Source organism: Petaurus breviceps, unplaced genomic scaffold, assembly GCF_028583685.1.
Source record: "Petaurus breviceps papuanus isolate PSGF00001 unplaced genomic scaffold, PetGlider_PUasm1.0 689, whole genome shotgun sequence".
In the NCBI taxonomy this organism is placed as follows: Eukaryota; Metazoa; Chordata; class Mammalia; order Diprotodontia; family Petauridae; genus Petaurus; species Petaurus breviceps.
The window spans coordinates 10,018,095-10,038,874 of record NW_027186458.1 but is presented as its reverse complement, the minus strand read 5'-3'; the positions used below and the strand labels follow the sequence as shown (position 1 = coordinate 10,038,874).

Genomic DNA, 20,780 nt, shown 5'->3' with positions numbered 1-20,780 from the left:
AGGAGGGGAGAAGGGAGGGGGGAGAAGGGGGAGGAAAAGGAGGGGAGAAGGGAGGAGGGGGAGGAGGGAGGAAAGGAAGAGGGAGGAGGGGAGAAGGGAGGAGGGGAGAAGAGAGAAGGGGAGAAGGGGGAGGAAGAGGAGGGGAAGAGGAGGAGAGGAAGAGGGAGGAGGGAGGAAAGGAAGAGGGAGGAAGGGAGAAGGGGGAGGAAGAGGAGGGGAGAAGGGAGGAGGAGGAGGAAGAGGAGCAGCAGCAGAAGCATTGTGCCTCCTTGCTCCCTTCCTAATCACAAGCATTTACTTTCCTATGAATCTGTGTATTTATCTACAATGTATCAAAAGAAATAAAGATGAGAATTAAAGGAGAAACAGAAAAAATGGAAGACAAAAAGACTATAGAATTGGTCGATGAAAATCTCCTTAGAAAAGACTAACAAAAAACTGTCAGCTAATCCGATGAGACTGAGGAGGTAGGGAAATAAATTGAGCAAAATAAAAGTGAGCAAGGTGAAATCACAACCAATAGAGAAGAAATAAAAAAGAATTCCCAGAAGTTTATACTGTTTCCCCGATAATAAGACACTGTCTTATTATTTTTTTTGGAAAGAAAAACACCAGAGGGCTTATTTTCAGGGGAGGGCTTATGTTGTCCTGCCTAAGCTCTCCTCCGCGGCACTGCTCTCAATGGCGCCAGCAAGCAAATCACTGGGGAAGAACAGGATGACACGCTCACTGCTGCAGCTCTGATTGGATGCAGCTTGGAGCATGGCGTGCATTTCACCCGGGGGGGAGGGGTATGGTGCATACAGAGGGTACCATAATGTAGCATGTAGCGCAGGGGATCACCTTCACTACAGTAGCAATCTCAATAGGGCTTATTTTCGGGGGAGGGCTTATTATTGGGGAAACACGGTATGTAATTATATGCTAAGGATTTAAAAGAAATGACCTTTAAAAATATAACATGCCCAAATCAACATGGAATAGAGATTGTAACTCATCCAACCTGAGGAAAACAAATCTAACCAGTTACAAAGGAATGGCCAAAGGTGAAAAGAACCCAACCCCCCCAAGAACCCTGATCTAATCAATCAATTACAAGCATTTATTAAGTGCCTATTATATGCCTGGAACTGTGCTGGGTGCTAGAGATACAAATTTTTAAGAACTGCTGGTGGATTTTCTCAAACATTTAAAAGCAATTAATACTTACAGATGACCAAAAACCAAAACAGAAAACACTCTACAAAATTCATTTTTATGAGACAAATATAGCCCAATAATACCCATACCAACAAAAGGCAATAATGAAAATGGAGGAAAATTTTAAAAAATAAAATCTAGAATAAAACTGCAATAATATATTACAAAAAGAATTTGTTGTGACCAAACAGAATTTATATCAGGGATACAAAGACAGTTCAGCATCAGAAAAATAACAAATAGAAATTATCATATTCAAAAACAATACCCCAAACCTCACGATTACATCAAAAAGTGTAGAAAAGGGGTCTAATAAGGAACACTCACTCATTTAAAAAAAAAAACCTACAAAGCATAGTCACAGAAGAGATAAAAATATGATAATATGATTTAAAAGTATATCACTAAAACCTAAAGCTAATATTATTTATAATAGGGAAATAACAGAGGCTTTCTAAGTAAACAAAGTAATAAAATACATGTCATTTGACATAAATCTAGTAATGTCAATTAGAACAATGAGACCAGAGGGGAAAAAAATTAATGGCATAAACAGTAGCAAAGGGGAAATACAATTGCCCCTAATTTCATGACAAGATGATAGTTTAATTAGAAAATTGCAAAGAACCATCAAAGAAAAACAATTGATAGCTTCAATAAAATAGTTGGATAAAAAATAAGTCCACAAAAATCAAATTTGTAGCAATAATAAGATAGAGGAGGAAATAAGAGAAAGGAAAGTCCCATTAAAAATACTTACAAAATACACAAAGTTTCTGGGAGTCAGTCTTAAGACTTATATAGACAGAAATATGATACTTTGTAAGCACATTAAAATGTCATCAAATTAGAGGGATATTCATTGCTCATGGTTGGGCTGTGCCAATAGATTAAAAATGCTGAAGCTAAAGGTAATTTGCAGAGTTAGTGCTATAGCAAATTAAAAAAGGACTAATTTCATTGTGCTAGGCAAAACAAAAAAAACAATTGGAGGAAAATAAGTTCTAGAATCTCAAATAATGGAACAAATAGGACTAATCAGACCTAAATTATATTATAAAGCAGTACTCATCAAAATTATTTGGTATTGGTCAAAAAAAACGCAAAAGTAGATCAACTGAGTAGACTCTATAACAGATGAATTCAATAATCTGGTATTTGACAAACTCAAGAATATTGATTCCTTGGGAGAACTCCTTTTTTGAGTAGGAAATGTGAAAACTGGGAAGCAATTTGGTAGAATTTAGGTTTAGATCAATATATTATAATAAGCCCAGAACAGATATGTGCCTAGAATATGAAATATTACACTATTGAAAAAGGGGAGAAGAAGGAAGAAGACACAGGTAAACAGTTCAAGTGGGGGTAAAAGGTAAAAAGATGATGGCATGAAATATAAAAGCTTTTGAACAAACAAAATCAATGCAGTTAAAGGAAGAAGGGATAATGTTGATAGGGGAGAAGGAATTTCCATATCAAACATCTGTGATAAGGGCTTAATATCTAAGGTATGTAGGAAAGTCACACAAATATAAGACCAAGAACCATCTTTCAATAGATGTTGTCAAAAGATGTGAACAGTTTTCAAAAGAATAATTACAAACTATTAACGATGTGAAAGATTGCTCCAAATCACTAAAAATAAGAGAAATGCAAATTAAAATCTCACAAAACAGAAGTTTTGTCATTTTTGGACGGGTCCAAAGATTCTGAAAAGCAATGTGGAGCTATGTTAAAAACGTAGCTAAAACACCCAAATCTTTTGCCCCAGGATCCTGCTGCTCAGTAGATACCAGAAGTTCAAAGACAGAAAAGCATCACAGAGATAAGCTAAAATATTTAGAGCAGTGTGTGTGTGTATGTGTGTGTGCGTGTGTGTGTGCGCGTGTGTGCATGTGTGTGTGCGTGTATGTGTGTGTGTGTGTGTGTGTGTGTGTGTGTGTGTGTGCGCGCTGTGGGGCCCCCAAGGAATGGGAATGTGCTTCAAGCTGGAAGGGACCTCAGCAGCCACCTAGTCCTATCCCCTGATTTCAGATGAGGACACTGATGCAGAAGGTGGTGAAGGGACTTACCCTGATCACACAGGGAGCAGTAGCAATAACGATCATCATCACTAGCTTTTGTACAATGCTTTAAGGTTTACAGAGCACTTTACACATCACCTCATTTGAACCCTATGAAACAGGAGCTATTGCTGTGCCCATTTTACAGGTGAGGAAACAGAGACTGGGAGCAGGGCAGGGACTTGCTCCAGGCGACCCCACTAGAAGCTGAGAGGTCGATTTGGACCCAGGTTTCCCTCCAGCACCACACGCCCAGCAGAGCCCAGCTCTGTCCGGGTCTCAGAGTGAGCAATGTCCTCATACAAAGGTTTCTGAGGGTGTGCCCTTCCATGCCTGAGGCTCATCCAGCGCCCAGGAAGGGTGGCACAGAGCCGGGCAGCCGCGGGCTTTATTTATTCATGCTCGGCTCCTCACACTTGCTGGCTGTTACTCTGGCAATGCACCATGTTTGGGCTGTGGCAACAATAACCACAGTCCTGTTTGTTCATTTCCCTCACGACAGTAATGAGCTAGCCTCCGAGGCTGGCCTGAGCCGTACGAGAGGAGGGAGGGCAATGGGCAGATGCCAGGGCCTAGGGAGGGGTGCTGGTCAGAGTGAAGGCACCTACCTCCCCTGCCCCAGCAGCCTTGTCCTGGCCCTCCCCCAGCACACTTCTGAGCTGAGGGAAGGGGACATGGCAGGGATGAAGCTGGCCCTGGGGGCAGGGGTCCCTGATCCCCAACTGGGAAATGGAGGCAGACCTTGGGTTTAGGAACACAGTACCCAGGAAAAAAACATTGGACTTGGAGTCCCAAGGCCCTGGGTTCACGTTCCGGGCTCTGTCATTCATAAACTGTAGGGTGGTGGGTAATCAGCATCATTTCCCTCAACCATAAAATAAGAAAGCCAGTACAGGTATACGTGTGTGCCTGTGTGTGGGAGTTCCAGGTAGGGGAGGGGTCAGAGGAGAGCGGCTGGACTCTCAGGAGGAGGGAGGGCCCACACCGAGAGCCCAGCTCTGTCTGCGGATTTAGGTCAGAGATAACATGCAGCATCTCTCACACAGACGGCTGCACTGGTGTCTGCTGGGCCTGGGGGCATCCTGGGGGAGGCTTCCTCCAATGCATTCTCCTGCTCCTGTCCCCACGGGGGCACGTGGGCAGGCTAACTTGTGCCTTCAGCTCAGTGATGCATGGAGGGATGGACAACCCCCTGCCAAGGCCCTTCTCTGCAGAGAAGTCTTTAACAGCCCAGAGAAATGGGGAAGGGGGCATAGAGGAGTAAATGGGGCCACTTCCTTAAGGGACAGTCTCCTATCCTCCCCCACAAGCCACGCTGGCATTTTCTGAATGGAAGAAGACATCCCTTTGGGGTTCACTGCGGCCCAATGAGGCAGTCATGGCTTACAGGCCCTCCGTGGGGAGAAGCTGCCCAGTGTAGCAGGCCGGGGCCAAGCACAGAAGGTGATGAATCTGCCCCCTGGACCTTCCCTACACCTCCCCCCAGCTGCCATTCCTCCCCTTCACAGCCAAACCCTGGAAAAGCTGTCTACACTGCGTTCCTCCAGAGGCTTTCCTTGAAACCTCCTAGCTCTGGCTTCTGAGCCCATGCTGCTGAAACTGCCCTCTCCAAGCACTGACAATCTCTGACAAATCCACGGGCTTTTCTCAAGCCTCATCCTCTCTGCAGCCTCTGATCCCTATCTCCTCCTGGACACTCGTTTCTCTCTCCTGGCTCTCCTCCGACCTCTCCACCCCTCCTCTGTCTCTCCCTCCTGGACCTTCCTCCAGATCACGTCCCCTCACTCTATGTGCCCACGTATGCACCAGGGGATAGAGGTCAAGAACGGCTGCATTTCTCTCTGTCGCTAGCAGTTCACCCAAATCTGGAAGGAAAAGTATGATTTTGACAGGCAGTGATGGGAGAAGGGTGTCTGACAGATGGAACACCAGGGTTGCTGGCTCAGGCCAGAGTAAAGACTCAATCTGGGTACAAGATCAGGATGGGAAAGGGAGATGCCACCAGCCTGAGGAATCTGGGCCTTGGGGAGCCAGCAAGGGGGCCCACCATGACTCACACTCGATTTGAGAGAATCCATCTGGCCTAGAGGGGACAAAGCAGGAAGAGAGGGACCCTCTGGGACAAGATCGCCAGCATTCAGGGGGAGGTGTAGAAGCTGGGCCAATGAAACAGAAAACCATGTCCAGATTCAAGAACCGCTGTTCAGGGATGTAGGCCTAGAGTGCCAGCAGCCGTGGGGGGTTCATCAGTACCAGTGGGAGCAGAGGCAGCCTCGGCACAGCACCAGCTTGGAGTCAGGGCAGCTGGGCTGAAATCTCCCACCCGCTGCTGCATCCCTGAAGCACCTTGGGCAAATTCTCTCCCCTTCAGGGGGAGGGCTCACTGGCCTCTGAGGTCACTCCCAGCTCAGCCAAGGATCTGTCCCAGACACATCTTATTTAGGACGCTGGTGTGAAACCAGGTAGACTGAGTTGGGGGTGAGAATATTCCTAGCATCAGACTATTTCAGGGCTGGAAGGGACCTGCGGGAAGACTTTCTCCACAAAGCCAGATCCCTCCATTTCCAAATGGAGCAGGAGCCCCTGTCTGAGCCTGGCCAGCAGAGAGATGTCCCACCTGCTCTGCCAGGTGGGCAGGTGCCCAGGGGCCCTTCTTCCTGACTCACTCAGCTACTCCTGGGGGTATGGGGAGTGGTGGAGTGCAGGATACAACCAGCCCTAATGAAGTTCCTAGGAAGCCTCAATCGGGGGCCAGCCTACAGTGCTGGGCAGGTTCTCAGAACGGTCTCCTCCTTGCTTCTGGAAACAGGAGCTTCTCCCTAGACAGAAAAAGTCCTTTTTGCCACCATGGGTGGCTTTTGTCCTGGCACTGCTATCATTCGAACCCAGGTCCTGCAACTCCCACTGCGGCCCTCCTTGTTAGAGCCCAGTTGTCCCCATCTGATGCAGGGTTTGGGTCTGGTCTGGCCCAAGGCAAAAGCTTTGAGGTCAACAGATAATCTAAGCAGCCGTGAGAAGAGATCCTAGAGAAAGGCTTCCATCTCTCAGTCAATCTCTCAGTGTTTCCTCTGAGCTATCCTGGACCCCAGGTCCTTCAGCAACAGGATGGCAAAGTCACAGTCAAGTGAGACCCCTCCCTCAAGAAATCAGAGGCACTGCCAGGGACTAAGGAGGGAGGGAGCCTGAAGCCCAAGGAAAAGAGGCCCTTACCACTGGGGGTGGGTCAAGGTCAGTCTCTGTGACCCCCTGATGGAAATGGTCATTGCGCTTGGATGTGGGCACTCAAGGTGCATCCTGCATTTTACGCCACGAGAGGCAAGTCTGCCTGCCTCTCACACCTGGCTATGGGGAGAGATGGGAGGGCAGCTGGGGGCACATTTGTGCCCAAGCTCAGAAAGGAAGCCCAGGGCTGGAGCCAAACTTTGTCGTGGTGAGGGGGACTTAGGAGATGGCACAGGGAGAAGCAGGCCCAGAGAAAAAGCCTGCTCCAGAGGCAAAACAGTGTGAGCCCGAAACATCCCCGGGGAAGGAGCTGAGCAGGAGAAAACAAAGGCGGCCCCAGGGAGACTGGGATCTAAGGAGGAGAAGGAAGGATTCCGGGGTGTGTGCAGGGCTGCACCCACAGGGCTTAGGGGACAGGCTCCCGTCAGTCCTGTGACCATCAGAGGAAGCTTGCCCAGACACACTGGAGAGAGGTGCCCCAACTCCCAGTTATCCCAGCCTTCTGGAATAAGGGGAGGGGGCCCCTGCATCTTAAGCAAAGTGGACTGTTTGCAATCTGTAGCCTGCAAGACACATTTGATCCCATCTCCAGCACAGACTAAATGGAACACAGATGGGAAAGCAGCAGAATTCTGTGATTCTAAAGTCTGTGGCCAACTTCCCTCTTTGAGAAACCCTCCCCTGGCCAGGGCTGCTGAGCCCTGGGGATAAAAGGCATCTCCCTCTCATCTATGGGCAGGGAGGAATCCAGCCCTTCTCCATCTACGCCAAGGAAAACAAGACTACCAGTTCTGGTCTCCAGGCCCTCTGGGGAAGCCCGGGAGAGAAGAGGAGGAGGAGGAGGAGGAAGAGGAGGAGGAAAAGGAGGAGGAAGAGGAGGAGGAGGAGGAGGAGGAGGAGGAGGAGGGTGCTAGGATGGGCAAGAGGCTCAGCCAAGGGGGCGGAAGGAAGCATCCCAGACCCCACTGGCCGGCCAAGGACAGCCTCGAGCAGCCCTCTGAGCCGGTGAATCAGTGAAGCCCTCAGTGCCATGAACAGACACAATCCCCCTCCTCCATCCCCCAGGAACCAAAGCCAGCCAAAGTAGAGACACCGACCTTCGTGGAATATCAAGGCGCTCTTCCTGAACCCAGATGGGAGCCGGAGATTCCGAAGCAAGCCCTTGGCTGTCAGGCGCACATGCATGTTGGACAAGGAAAATCTGGGCAACAGGAGCATGTCTTCTGGAGGGTATGGGCCAGCAGCCGTGGCCGTGGACCATCCCCTGCCACCTGTGGGAGCCTGGCTCTGGAGAGGGCCGAGCCTGTGCGGCCCTGGACTGCCCGGTGCCCGCGAGGCCAATGCTTCCAGCAGCTGCTTCCTCCCCCGATGTGGCTCCCCACTGGAGCTCCTCTGGGCTGTTTGGCCCCCGACCGCTGGATTACATCACACTGAGCAGGCTGCTCTGTTGTGGGGCTCATTAGGGACGCTCTTGGGGAGGAGGAGGAAGAAGGGGGTGGTCACGCCAGCTGTGTGTATAAATACCAGCCAATAACGGGCCAGATCCTGTCACCAGGCTTCGCAGCAGCCCAAGAGAAAAGGACTTTTGCCCTCCCGGAGCCAGATGCTTCTATCCTGGACACAGGAAAGGACCGGCCCTCCCTCTGCCCGACAACCCACCGATTGCCAGTCCCTGGGAAGGACCACCGGCCTGGGGGCCGAAGAACACCATACAATACAAAGACAGCTACAGGGCCACACACTGGCACATTCCACAAACAGCTGGTGAAAGCTTTCTCCGTGCCAGTATCTCACCCCAGGGGCTGGGGAGGGGCTAGAAATGGGCTTTCTTCAAGGACAGAGGGAAAGGAAGGATGTAGAAGCCTGAGGAAGGGTCTCTACTCCCTCCACGTCTGGCAAAGCTTTAACAACCAAGACACACAACATCTGCGCACGAGAGACTAAATAACCCTCCAAACCCTGTCTGACGGTTAAATCTCTAATGTTCTTGAAAGCCCCATGACATCCCAGGTCCTATGCCCACTTATCCCCGAGGTTATGATGACAACAGCACAGGGGTCTCTGTCTACAAGGAATGTGAAGACCCCCTTATCCAGGACTGCTCAGGCTAAAATGAGGATGAATGGAGGGGAGGGGAGGGGAGGGGAGGGGAGGGAGGACAACTTCAATGGTCTTCACTTCTGCCCATTTGGCACCAAATTCTCTCAGAAAGCTCCTTGTTGGCTCCTTCCTCCCATCTCTGGGTTGGGCCCCAGCTGAGAAAGCAGTACGCTGGGCTGGCCAGCACCCAAGCGGTGCATGGGCCCAGGGGCTCTGATCCAGTCCACCAAGTGGTTAATGTTCCTGGTGGGCAAACATGGCCAGGATGGTCAGGCAGGGTCACCGAAGGACCAAGGAGCAGCGCTGGACTTTGGTCCTGGGGCCTTGGACACCAAACCCCATGTTCCTAACCCTCACAGAAGTTACAGCCATCGCACCCCTCCTACATCAACACAAGCCTTAACGAAAGGGCTCCTTGTGGGCCAAGCACAGACTACCCGCTGACGGCCAGGAGACAGTAGTGAGTGCAGGACGTCTGTGCTGGCGAGAAGGGGCTCCACACGCCCATGGACAGGAGAGGTGGAAAAAAAGGCACAGCATCTTTCAGGAGATTCCTGGGCTTTCCCAAACACCATCTGCCACCTGGTGGAAGCAGCCAAGCATGGGGAAACCAGCCACCGGCAGCATCAGAAAACCAGGGCGAGGAAAGTGAGCCCACGTGGCCTGAAATCTGGGGCATCCCTGACCACGCGGGAGCCCAGGCAGAGCTGGGAGGGACCACAGAGCCCATCTAACAGAGAGGGAAACTGAGGCCCAGCAATGGCAAGGGACTCACCCAAGGTCACAGCTGCCACTAGATGCCTAATTCAGTGTCCCTTGGTGGGGCTGGAGCAGAGGTCAGTTTTTTGTTACTGACCAGTGAAAAGCAGGTAGAAGAATAAATCACATTGACTTGAGAATCGTCAGTGAGGCCAGTTCATGTCATCTTTGCCATAGCTGGACAGAGGGAATCAAGTGCCTGTCCAGGCACCAGCTCCTGAAATCCTACAAAGCCAGAAGGCCCCGAGCAGTGTGTGTGAGGGCAAACATCTTTCTAAATGGATTACTCCGATTCTGGCACCAGAGGAGGTTAGCCAATCTCTGGAAAAAGCCCCGATCCTTAGAAAGGAGCCGAGCCTGCCACCCCGGACACACAAGAGGTGAGCCCAGATGCCCACCGCCTGCCCAGCTGGCTGTGGGGCACACTGAGAGACCAACCCACAACGGATGCCTTCCTTCATCTGCTGCCTCTGATAAAGGGGAGGAAGACAGAGCCAGTGCCTGAGGGACCGAGGCTGCAGGGGCAGCCAGGGGACTGTGGCTGAAGGAGCATCCATCACACACACACACACACACATCACACACTCACACAGTCACATGTACACATACGCACATATACACTTTCGTGCACACACACTCACATGCTCACACAGTTACACACACACATCACATCACACACTCACACATACACACACTTTCGTGCACACACACTCCCACTCACACACACGTACCCATTGCATGTACTGAATGTTGGGACTTGGATGTCGACCCTGCTCAGACACTCACTAGCCACGTGACTTGGGCAAACCCCTCCGTTCTCTGAGGCTCAGTTTGTCCATCCTCCAATCTGCCCTACCTGCCTCAGGCGGCCAGGAAGAAGAGGCTGTATATGTCCTAAGGTACTCTGTAAACCTGGATGGGGGCAGGATTGGTGGGCACAGGACATGCTGCAAAGTGTGCTCTCCATCACCATGTTCTCCACTGCTTCCTTACGTCTGGACAATCCACAAAACCCTGCCTGAATCAAGCCCTGATCTGTAGTGTCTGAAGGCTCACCCTGAACATTTAACAATCAGCTCTCGCTCTCAGACTCGGAGGAGCTGGCTCAGCACTGTCTTGGGCCTTCAGCTCTTATCTAAAGGGACTTCCTTCCAACTCCTCCTCCTCCACCCCCTTCAGCTCCTGCCCTTCTCTCAGCCCCCTCTCCCACACACCATGTAAATGTCCCTTCTGTGCTGCTGGCAGGGGTCTGAGTGCCCATGGCCAGACTGTCTGGGAGGCTGCGCTGAGCCCTTTGGGGATGGGAGGCGTCCACATCGGGTGGTCACTGAGCTCCCTGGTGGTCAGGACCACACTTGGAGCCTGGGGAGCCTACTCGGGGTGCCCTAAAGTCCTGGCTCTTGTGGCCTCTGAGCACACAGTGAAACCCTCTCGGTTGCCTTCTCCTCCCATCCCCCTCATGTGAGCTGGCACCTCCTTCCTCCTTTAGGGCAGAAATGTCAATATTGACCAACTGGGTGCTTCCTTCCTCAGCAAGGCCATTCACCTTCTGGTCCCAGAGGAAGGGCTCACACTGACAGCGCCCACAGGCCCTCTGAGAAATCCGGGGCCTCTTCTCACCTGCCCATCACTGTCCAGGGAAAGTCCTGGGGAGGCCCAGGAGCCACGCGAGTCCTTTGTGGCATGAGCGGCCACAGGAAGTAGGAGGTGAAATTCCCCTGGCCAGTCCTGTCCTCCACTAATACAGACACAAGGGAGCGCCTGAAGGATGGACATGCTCCTTCTCACACATACACACACAATCCCAGGGGGCCAAGGGGTGCGGAGAGGGGAAGGTGCCATCACCATCTGATGCCACACCCACAGTACCAACAGCCCCCCTCCACAAAGCCCCCTTTCAGGCAGGCCCCCCACCCCGACGTCCACCTGCAGCAGGCTGGGCACGGTGGCTTGGGCTGAAACCTTAGTGACCCAGGGGACACTCAGAATGGAGAAGGGGAGAGGGAAGAGAAGGAGAAGAGGGGAGGAGGGAGAGGGGGAAGAGGAGGGAAAGAGAGGGAAGGGGAGGAAGGGAAGGAGGCGGAAGGCGTGCATCTCTCTGGAAGGCAAACTGCTGGTGGGGTGCTTAAATACTTATCCAAGTTAATTTGGTCTGGGGGGACCAAGCCCTCTGAATACATTATTTTTAAAATACCCACATCAGTCCCCAGAGATATCTCATAGACTTAGAAGAGACCTTAGAAGGGGAGGCAGGCAATGAGGTGCCAGGGACAGACTTCTAGTTTAGGAGTCAGAAGACCCAAGTTCGAATCCCACTCTACCTGGATAATACCTGTGTCATTTAGGGCAAATCCCATAGCTTCCCTGACCAGTTTTCCTCAAGGGCAAATCCCATAGCTTCCCTGACCAGTTTTCCTCACCTGTAGAACTGTACTCAATGACCTGGGGGGGAGGGTTCCTTCCACATAGAAAGTCCCCATCCTTGGATCCTAGCCTAATCCCCTCTTCACTTGCCATTTTCTAAAGGAGAAACTGAGGCCCAGAGAGAGGCTAGGTTCTATTAAGTAAAAGCTGATCTACATGACCCTGTAGGATATAAACAGACTGTGCTAATAATGGGACTCGACCAGCCATTTGGAAAACAAAACTCCCGTCTATGGGCAGGGGGAGCTTGGCCCTCCACCAGCTTACTCACTGAAACAGACTCAGGCCACAGGAAGCACCAGCTGCTGACCCCCGAGCAGCAGCAATCCCAACAAGGCTGAATGGTGCCTGGTGCCTTGCATTGTTCCACTGAGTCACAGAAGTCCCCCAGCCAGCTGAAGAAGCCAGCCATCCGGCTAGCCTGTGCCCCCCGCCTGAGGCTCCGAGGAGCCGCACCTGGCTTCTGACACCCCACGTCTTCCAAACAGTCTCCTGCAGGGTGCCAGCCAACAGTGACGCTGGCTTTATTTAGTCCGTGCTGGCCCCAAGCTCAGATGTCAGAGCCCAAAATACCTGTCCTTGCCACACCCCAGGCTGTTTGTCCTTGCCACACAGGGACGGATTCTGCTTAGCTGAAGGACAACTTTGGGGAAATTCAGCCCAAAAGGGAACAATCCAAAGGCAGGTCATTCTCATTCTCCAGATATAAGGAGGAGGATCCATCACAAGCAGAAAGGGGATCAGTGCAACACGGCCTAAGAGCATGCATCCATCCATCCATCCCTCCATCCATCCATCCATCCATCCATCCATCCATCCATCCCTCCCTCCCTCCATCCATCCATCCATCCATCCATCCATCCATCCATCCATCCATCCATCCATCCATCCATCCCCTCAATAAAAGCATCCCTTCAATCAGCCCTCAGCATTGATTAATATAATTAACAGGATGCTCCAAGTCCTGATTCCTTTATTAGCTGAGGACACCTTGTGACCGAGTTACAGAATGACCAACGACAGGTGTAAACAAGTGTGAACAAGGACCAGACCTCCCTAGTGAATCAGTCAAAGGCATAAGCTAAGAGTGAGCAGGCCTTAATCAATCTGGAAGGAGGAAAGTGCTGCTAGTTATTGGATGAAATCCAATAAGGACACTGACCACAACTGACTGGAAGAATCTGCCACATCCCTGGGTTCAGATGCCAGAGGAGAAAGGGAAGTAAACTTGCCTTGAGAAGACAGACCCCTTGCCCCTGAAAGGGCAAGAGGATGGAGGTGGTGAGGCCAGAAGGGTGCCACGTTCCCCTTCTACCTGCTGACCAGAAAATAACTCTGTGGGCAGAGTGGAAGAGCCAGACCTCTGACTGGCACCAGGGGTTCCGCAGCAGCAGTGGCTGAGGGCATGTCTGTGCCAGCAGCCTTAGGGATGTACCAGGGACAAAGCAGGCACCCCAAGGAAGGAAGCTTCAGGACTGGATGAGGGCCTCAGCCCACAGACATCTGCCAACAGACACCCCAGGGGAGCCCCAGGAGAATTGCACAAGGGGAGAAGAGGGGTTCCACACTTTATCACATGCACTCTCTAAGCTGGAGCCCACTCTCCCCAGGGACCAGGGAAGAGCGTTTCCCTACCTCCCTACCCCCTGGTTTGGGAAATGGGTGCATTTCTCTTCCCACGCCATCTCGGTAAATTCCCCTTCCTAAAAGCTGCTTTAAGTCTGATTGTCAATCAGTGGGGAGCCCACGGGTGGGGGCTCACAAGCAACAGTGTGAAAAAAACACTCCCAATCCGTCAGAGTTACTCTGAGAATCCTGGGAGAGGAGCAGCCAGTGCCCCCTGGGGTCCCCACCTGAAGTCTCCACGGGGGCCAGGAGAGTGGTTTTACAGCTGTGGCTGCGGTCTCTATCTGCTAAAGCAGTCCCTCTTCATAGAAACATTTATAAAGTCTCCCTTTACTGGCTTGAAAAGACGGAAAAGGAGAAGTGCTGTGGGCAGGCTGCTGCATCCCCTGTCCGACGTGACTGCTGGGCTGGCTGCTTTTTGTTAGCTGATTTTCTTTGTTACAAGGGGAAGGTTCATTGTGAAGAGGGAGCAAGGGAGGAAGGGAGGGAGGAAGAGGAATTTCTGAAAATGACTGATATTTAAAAGTGCATCAATAAAAAATTTTAAGTTTCATTTTATTTCTAAAGTTTTTATTTAAACTTTTAAAAAATAAACTTTTCTGGGGCAGCTAGGTGGTACAGTGAATAGAGTCAGGAGGACCTGAGTTCAAATCCGGCCTCAGACACTTAACACTTACTAGCCATCTGACCTTGGACAAGTCACTTAACCCCAACTGCCCTGCCTTCCCCCTCCAAAAAGCAATAATAAACTTTTTAAAAAAGAGAACCCAGAATACAATTCCTAAGAATCTTAGTTTCTCTGCAAGTCAAGGAAAGGTGGCTGTTCTCCTCAACAGAGGCCCTCCAGGACTGGGCTGCCCAGTCACAAAGACTCCCTGGCCCGCATCTCTTGGCACTGAGGAGGGGTTATTCTCCTGACAGTGGGTGCGTACCTACCTGATCATCCCACAAACCAAGTCCCCAGCCACAGTTCCAAGGGCATAGCTCCTTCCCCCCACCCTCGCCTTCCTCACTCCCCATCACAATAACCTTCATCTAACAGATGACCATTTTCAAACCTTGCTACCTGCCTTGGGCCCCTCATCCCTTTCCTCCTGGGCTTTCTCCTTATCTTGCCCAGAACCAGCACTTCCCAACCACGTCTGAACCCCGGGACCTTCACTGACCATTCTCCACCGAAGCCCCATTTCTGCCACTGTGTCCTATCCCCCCATTAGAATCATGGTTCCTTGTATTTCCCTCCCTAGAACACCACACAGAGTAGACACTCCATAAATGCACATTCCCTTCCCTTTCAAATGTACAAAGATGTAAACCTTAGTGGGAGGTCCTCCCCCCAGCCCTGTCAGTCTATCGTCGGCCAGGCAACCCGGTGATCAATTAGAATCTCCCAACCATGACTTCAGAAAGACTCTGGAAGGGAGCCCCTCCCACCCATTTCAGCTCAATTTAACAGATATCAAACGCTGGCACCCCAAGTCCCAGAGGCTGCAGGCATGAGGCACAGCCTGTGCAAAGTACCGGAGATGGGAGGTAGCAAGCATCATACGGGGAACAGAGGGCAAGCAGACCAGTCTGCCCAGACCATGGTAACTGGAGCTGGGACAGACAGCCTGTCTGGAGGAAGAGATGGATGGGGAAGGGCTTGTAATGCTTAAGTACCAGAAGGCTGTGTCCTGTCCTGAAGGCTTCTCCAGCAGGGGAGGGGCCTCCTGGGCCTGGGCCCCATCTCTGTCTCGGGTGTGGAGGCTGATGGGAAGGCCAGGCCAATAAGAGGCCAGAAGCGGATGCCTGAGAGGCCTTGGCAACCCAAATCTGCTCCTCCCTCAGACCAACATGGGTATGCATTTCTCTTCCCAAACAAGCCCTGTGATTCAAAGCATAAAAGTGGCCACTCACCGGTGCTAAGAACGGCAACCAGGCTGGGGGACACGCTTTTCCTCGACGCACCTGGAAAAAACAAGAAAAACAGGTCAGCCGCACACTTGCAGAATTTGTAGGAGATGCAGCAGCCCAGCACAGCCAGAACAGGGGCTTTCCAGAGACAGCCAGAGGCCTGAGTCTGAGTCTGGGGGGAGAGCATGACCCAGGGGGACAGAGGGACGGGGCACCTCCAGGCTCCCCCAGCTGAGGGCCAGACAGCAGGGCTGCCCACTTAGCGGCTACAAATGGCACCTCTTCTGCTGCCTTCCCAGCCGGCCAGCCCGGCCCTGGGGCACCTGCCACCGTCCTTCACCTTCAGGACAGACAAGACACGCCCTGCGGCATGGCCGAGAGCTGGCAAGGTCGGGAAGCCCTTCCCAGCTGAGGAGGAGAGATGCTGTGAGGCATGTCTGAGGCAAGGGGAGGCCAAAAATACAGCCAGAGGCCTGGTGTCCAGACAGCGGCCCCTCGGGCTGAAGACGGACCAAAATAAAGGAAGCTATGGGTGCTATTTATGGTGTGCGGGAAGGTCTGCAAAGCTTTAAGTGTTGTTTTATTTGATCCCAACAACCCTGGCAGGCAGGTGCTATCATCCCCACTTTACAGTTAGAGAAACTGAGGCTGAGAGTTAAGGCTTGCCCAGGGTCATCCAGCTTGTCTGAGGCTTCATTTGAACTCAGATCTCCTGACTCCAGCATTCTCTGCACTGCACCAACCAGCTGCTTCCCAGTCACTGCCAGTATGTACCTCCACAGAGGTGTCCAGCAGACCCCAAAGCACTTGGGAAATGGGGTGCAGACCTGATGGATTCTCAGCAGGTCCTCTGCCTCCAGCCCTTGGCCTGTTCCCTCTGAAGGCTGCCCTGGAGCCACCCATGGGGGGCCAGTTCATCTCCCCTCATCAGCCTGACAGCACAGGGGCCCTGGCTGGGGGTGGGGCAGGCCAGGACGGTCAGCACAGGGACCGGGGGTCACCTCTGGGAGCACAGGGGCCCTGGCTGGGGGAGGGGTGGGTCAGGGCAGTCAGCACAGGGAGGCTAACCATCTTCCCATAAAGCCCCAATCCTCATGGGACCACAGTCTCACTACATTCACCTCTGGCCTAAGCGGACACCAGTAGCCAGCCTCGGCTCTTGCCTCGGGGCTGCCAGGAGAAAACTCCATTCAAATCCTTGCTGCTTGCTACCTATATGTCCTTGACTAAATGACACTCCCGGCCTCAGTTTCCCTGCCTGTAAAATGAGAATGGTCTTACATAGATGACCAGTCTCCAGGGTCCCCTCCAGCTCTGAGGCCCAGGAGGAGATGAGGACTCTCCCTTGGTCCTTTCCCAAAGGTCCAGGGCCTGGCTTTTCCTCACACTGGCCATCTTCCCTAGGACCCCCCCCACACCCTACATCTGATGGATGACCAGAGATCAAGGACCCTCTGCCATCAAGGAAAGTCTCCTTCCGAGAACATTGCTGTGGGGGCAGGGGCAGAGAAAGCCTGGAGACTTCTCAGAGGAGGAAGTCCAGAAGATGGGACCCTTCAGCCTCTCTGTCCCCGGCCTTCCCTTCACTCATTCATAGGGAGAAGCATGGGGGCTAGACCTCCGAGAGAGCTCCCAGATGAGGGCAGCCTTCGTCCCTCCTCCTGTGGCTGCCAAGGCTTAGTAAGCAGCCGTGGCCCCGAGCGGGCACAGAACCTGCCCAGGGTCACCCAGGCAGCATGGGACCCAGGGGAGACAAAGCTGACCCCCTCCCCCGGCCTCAAGCTCAGCTCTGTCCTCAACAACACCCTGATGGCTCCAGCGCCCTCAGCATCAAAGCGAGGGGAGAAGTCACATGACATGCAAGAGGGGAGGGAGACACACACACACACACATACATATATGTGCATACGTACATGTGTTTGTGCATATCTCTACACAGGCACTGCACATACATGTATATAAATTCACACATCTTTCCAGGGTCCTTCCAGCTCCCCCTGAGCAGCGTAACTAAGGGGACATGACTCAGGCGAGGCCAGGGGGCAATGGGGGTCCCCGCTCACTCCGAGGGCTCCCCCGCCTTCTGGTGGAGTGGACAGCATTAGACAGTCACAAGGGGCCCTTGCTATAGGGTTCAAGCAAACCTTTTATCTCATCTGATCTAATGGGGGGGATAAAAAAATCAAAGTAAAGATGTCAAAGGCAGAGAAAAGAAAAGACACGTGACCGTTAATCAGGGTGGAAGCAGGAATCCCAAGGACCTTTTCCGTTGCCACAGATGAGGCATTTTCCACCCCACCTCCCTTCTGACACTGAATGTAAGTGACCCCCATCCCTGGCAGCTGAGCTGCCCAAGGGCACCAACACACACAGAGAAGCCTCAGAAAGTAGGACACGCTCTCCAGCCCAGGCCTCAAGAAGGATGTCCCGAGCCTGGCATCGAGAATCCCGGGGAACCAGGAGGCCCGGCCCCTGGACCTGTGGGGGATGGGGAGGAGACCTCTGCTTGGCGGTCTCCTGGCCTTGCAGTGGGCACATGAGCAAGGAGAGGGACCCCACTGCCCGTGAGACCTCTGCAGAGGAGCCCAGCACACTCTGGGCGAGAAAAGGCAGGAGGCCAGCCAGACCCACTCGGACCCACCTGGGGAGCAATGGGGTGGTGATTCTAGTGAACAACGGTAGTATTTATACAGGCGTGCCAAGCACTTTACAAATACCATCTCATCTGAGCCTCACAACCACCCTGTTATTCCCCCATATCACAGATAAGTTAAGTGACTTGTCCAGGGTCACACAACTAGTAAGCATCTAAGGCTTTGAACTTCTTCACTCCAAGTTTGACCCCTTATCCACAGTGCCCCCTAGTGGCCACAAGCACCACCTGTAGAGCCTGAAGAGAGAAGTCCTAGTCTAGAAACACATGGTCTAGGCAGCATCTCCCACATTTGCCTGCTGCACAAAGTACAGAGTCTATACTGAAGGTGAGACCACTGCAAGGGAGGGCTGTTTGGTGGCCCCTTTGCTGCAGGGGCTCAGGCCCAGGCCCACTCTGGGCTTTATGCCAGGCTAAATAAAGCTGGTCCCACAGCAGACATCTTCCTATTGCCCCGGATGCTTGTAGAGGATTGGAGAGCAGAGAAAACTTTTTGAGAAAGACAGGAAGCAAATTCAGTTCCCGTCTCTGGCACATAGTAGGTACTCCTGATTGCTTCAATCAAAAATGCAATGCTGTACCAGGTAGGCCTTGGTGACCGGGCTGGAGCACAGACCATGGAGGTTATGTCTTAGAAAGAGGGTCCTACGGCTGACAATCGTCTGTTGTGTCAGGGCCCAGGGGAACGAACATGCCTTTGATCAATCCATCCCCAATGCCTAGACTCCCCTCAAAGCATCACCTGCACCTAGTGAAGTCAAGGCCAGCTCCCATCCATCCCAAACGTTTGCTGAGCTGAAAGTCCATTCTCCACATTCTCTGAATTCAGAGCCCGCTGTTGGCAGATGTCTTGTGCAGGGATCTCATTCCACTGGACGTGTGGCTGTCTGTTCCCATCTCCTCCCCTCCACAAGAGGGCAGCTCCTGCGGGCAGGACTGCGCCTTGTCTGAGTATGCTAGGACACCCCCGTGGCTGGGGCCGCAGCCGCCTACTCTGTGGGTGTTTCTGGGTTCTCTCAAGGGGGCCTCCGCCTTGGGGCCCGTTTGGGGCTGGCTCTCCCTCAAACCTCTGGCAAAGGGGTGGGGAGGGGATTCCTCCCACCCTCCTCTCCCTTAGCCCCAATAGCTACCATAGCTACACCGGTACAGTCAGCAAAAACGGGCGCTTATGTAGGTAACCCCGAGCCAGGCCTCAAGCCCCAGGCTGCCCTTGGGGGAGACATGTAAAGCTGAGGGGCTGGAACCCACGCCCCAAGGAGGCCTTCCAGGAGCTCTGGTCTGGTGACAAGCCAGAGAGCAGATGGGGGGCAGTGCTCCCACCCACTCAGCAACCCCACCAAGTGGCCCCTGATTCAAGTATCTGCCCAGGAGCACTTAGGAATGTTCTGTCCTTTAAGCACAGCTTTTTTGAGGGAGAAAATAAACTCTCCCCTCTGGTGCTGAGCACCCACCCAGAAGGACTCTGTTCATTCCCTGAAGAGGAGACCCTATCGTGAGCCGTCCCTCAGTTTTATAAAAATGATCCCCAGGAATGTGGGGGCAACAAGCCAGAGTGGGAGAAAGGCTTCCACTTTTGGGGGGTCAGGTTCCCCCAGTTTTGCTCAAGACTCAAACCCTTTATGGAAGGGGGCAGCCCCTGAGCTGTGAGTAACAAATTGAGGGAAAGGAAGGAAGCAGATACAAGGCCAAAAAAGGGAAATGAGCAGAAGGCTGGAGCTCAGAGCCAAGGGCAGCCCGGTGAGCATGGCAGATGGACCGAGGGCTCCCTCAGGGGCCAGGGACCAAGCGAAGGTACAATCAGGGGAGAAGAGACAGGAGGAGAGAGTCTGCAGTCTACGGACCTGCCTTCAAATACCACCTTTAACACCTAGGCTACCCAGGCAACCTCTTCACCTCCCTTAGCTTCCTTGGCTTGGCCCCATGCCCTCCGAGGTCCCTCCTACATTCAGAGATAGCATTTTCCTTCAGGGCAGCTGGGTAGGGCAGTAGCCAGAGTGCTGAGCCTGCAAGCAGGAAGGCCCAAGTTCAAATCCAGCCTCAGATGCTGAGTGTGTCTTACAAAAAGGAATCAGACAAGAAGAAATGGAGAAACCAACTCCCAGAGACAAGCTACCATGCCTGCTGAGGGCCGAGGAACCCTGCCAAGGCTGCTCTCCAAGAGGCTTGGCGGCTCAGCGAGGGACTGGCGATGCCGTGCTTCCTGACCACACAGCTTTCAGCTTCTGAGGCACCCCGAGCCTCAGTTTTCCCACCTGTAAAATGGGGGCAACAATACCTCTGGCACCTTCCTCACAGGTGGCTGGGCATATCAAGGGGTGCACTGTTAAGTAAAGTGGCTTGTAAACCACAAAATTACACTCAGGGTAGTGCTGGTATGCGTAACAGTTCCCTGAATACTTCCAAAGCCTTTTCCTGCACTGTGACTGTGACCCCAGAAAACCTAGCAGCACATTTTTTTGGATTAAATTGAAAAGCATTTTATTTAAGAGCCAAGAAATCTGTAAGCAGATGGATTCCTTGTTGTGCAACAAAGGGCTGTCTGAACCCAAAGAGAAGGCCATGAATGCCTCGTTCTCCAAAAGTCCCCAGTGGGTTGGAGAAATGTGGGAAAAGTCTGACAGTCTGTTTACACACACACACACCCATCCAAAACACACATACACATCTATCCATCACACACACAGATACATACCCATACACATACACACACATCCATCACACACACACCCATCCAAAACACACACACACATATCCATCACACACACACACACATCCATCACACACACAGATACACACCCATACACATACACACACATCCATCACACACACACACCCAT

The 20,780-nt window shown here is 52.4% G+C and overlaps 1 protein-coding gene across 1 annotated transcript in view; it reads right to left on the bottom strand.

The window, feature by feature from the left end:
• Positions 1-20,780, bottom strand: part of MTUS1 (microtubule associated scaffold protein 1) — a 93,554-nt gene that overhangs the window by 32,435 nt on the left and 40,339 nt on the right. The window contains exons 3-5 of the mRNA XM_069104855.1: positions 17,590-17,885; positions 15,614-15,727; positions 15,294-15,541 (exon numbers count right to left, since the gene is read on the bottom strand). Of these exons, the coding sequence (XP_068960956.1) occupies positions 15,294-15,541; positions 15,614-15,727; positions 17,590-17,885 (658 nt within the window). The remainder of the gene's footprint in view (positions 1-15,293; positions 15,542-15,613; positions 15,728-17,589; positions 17,886-20,780) is intronic.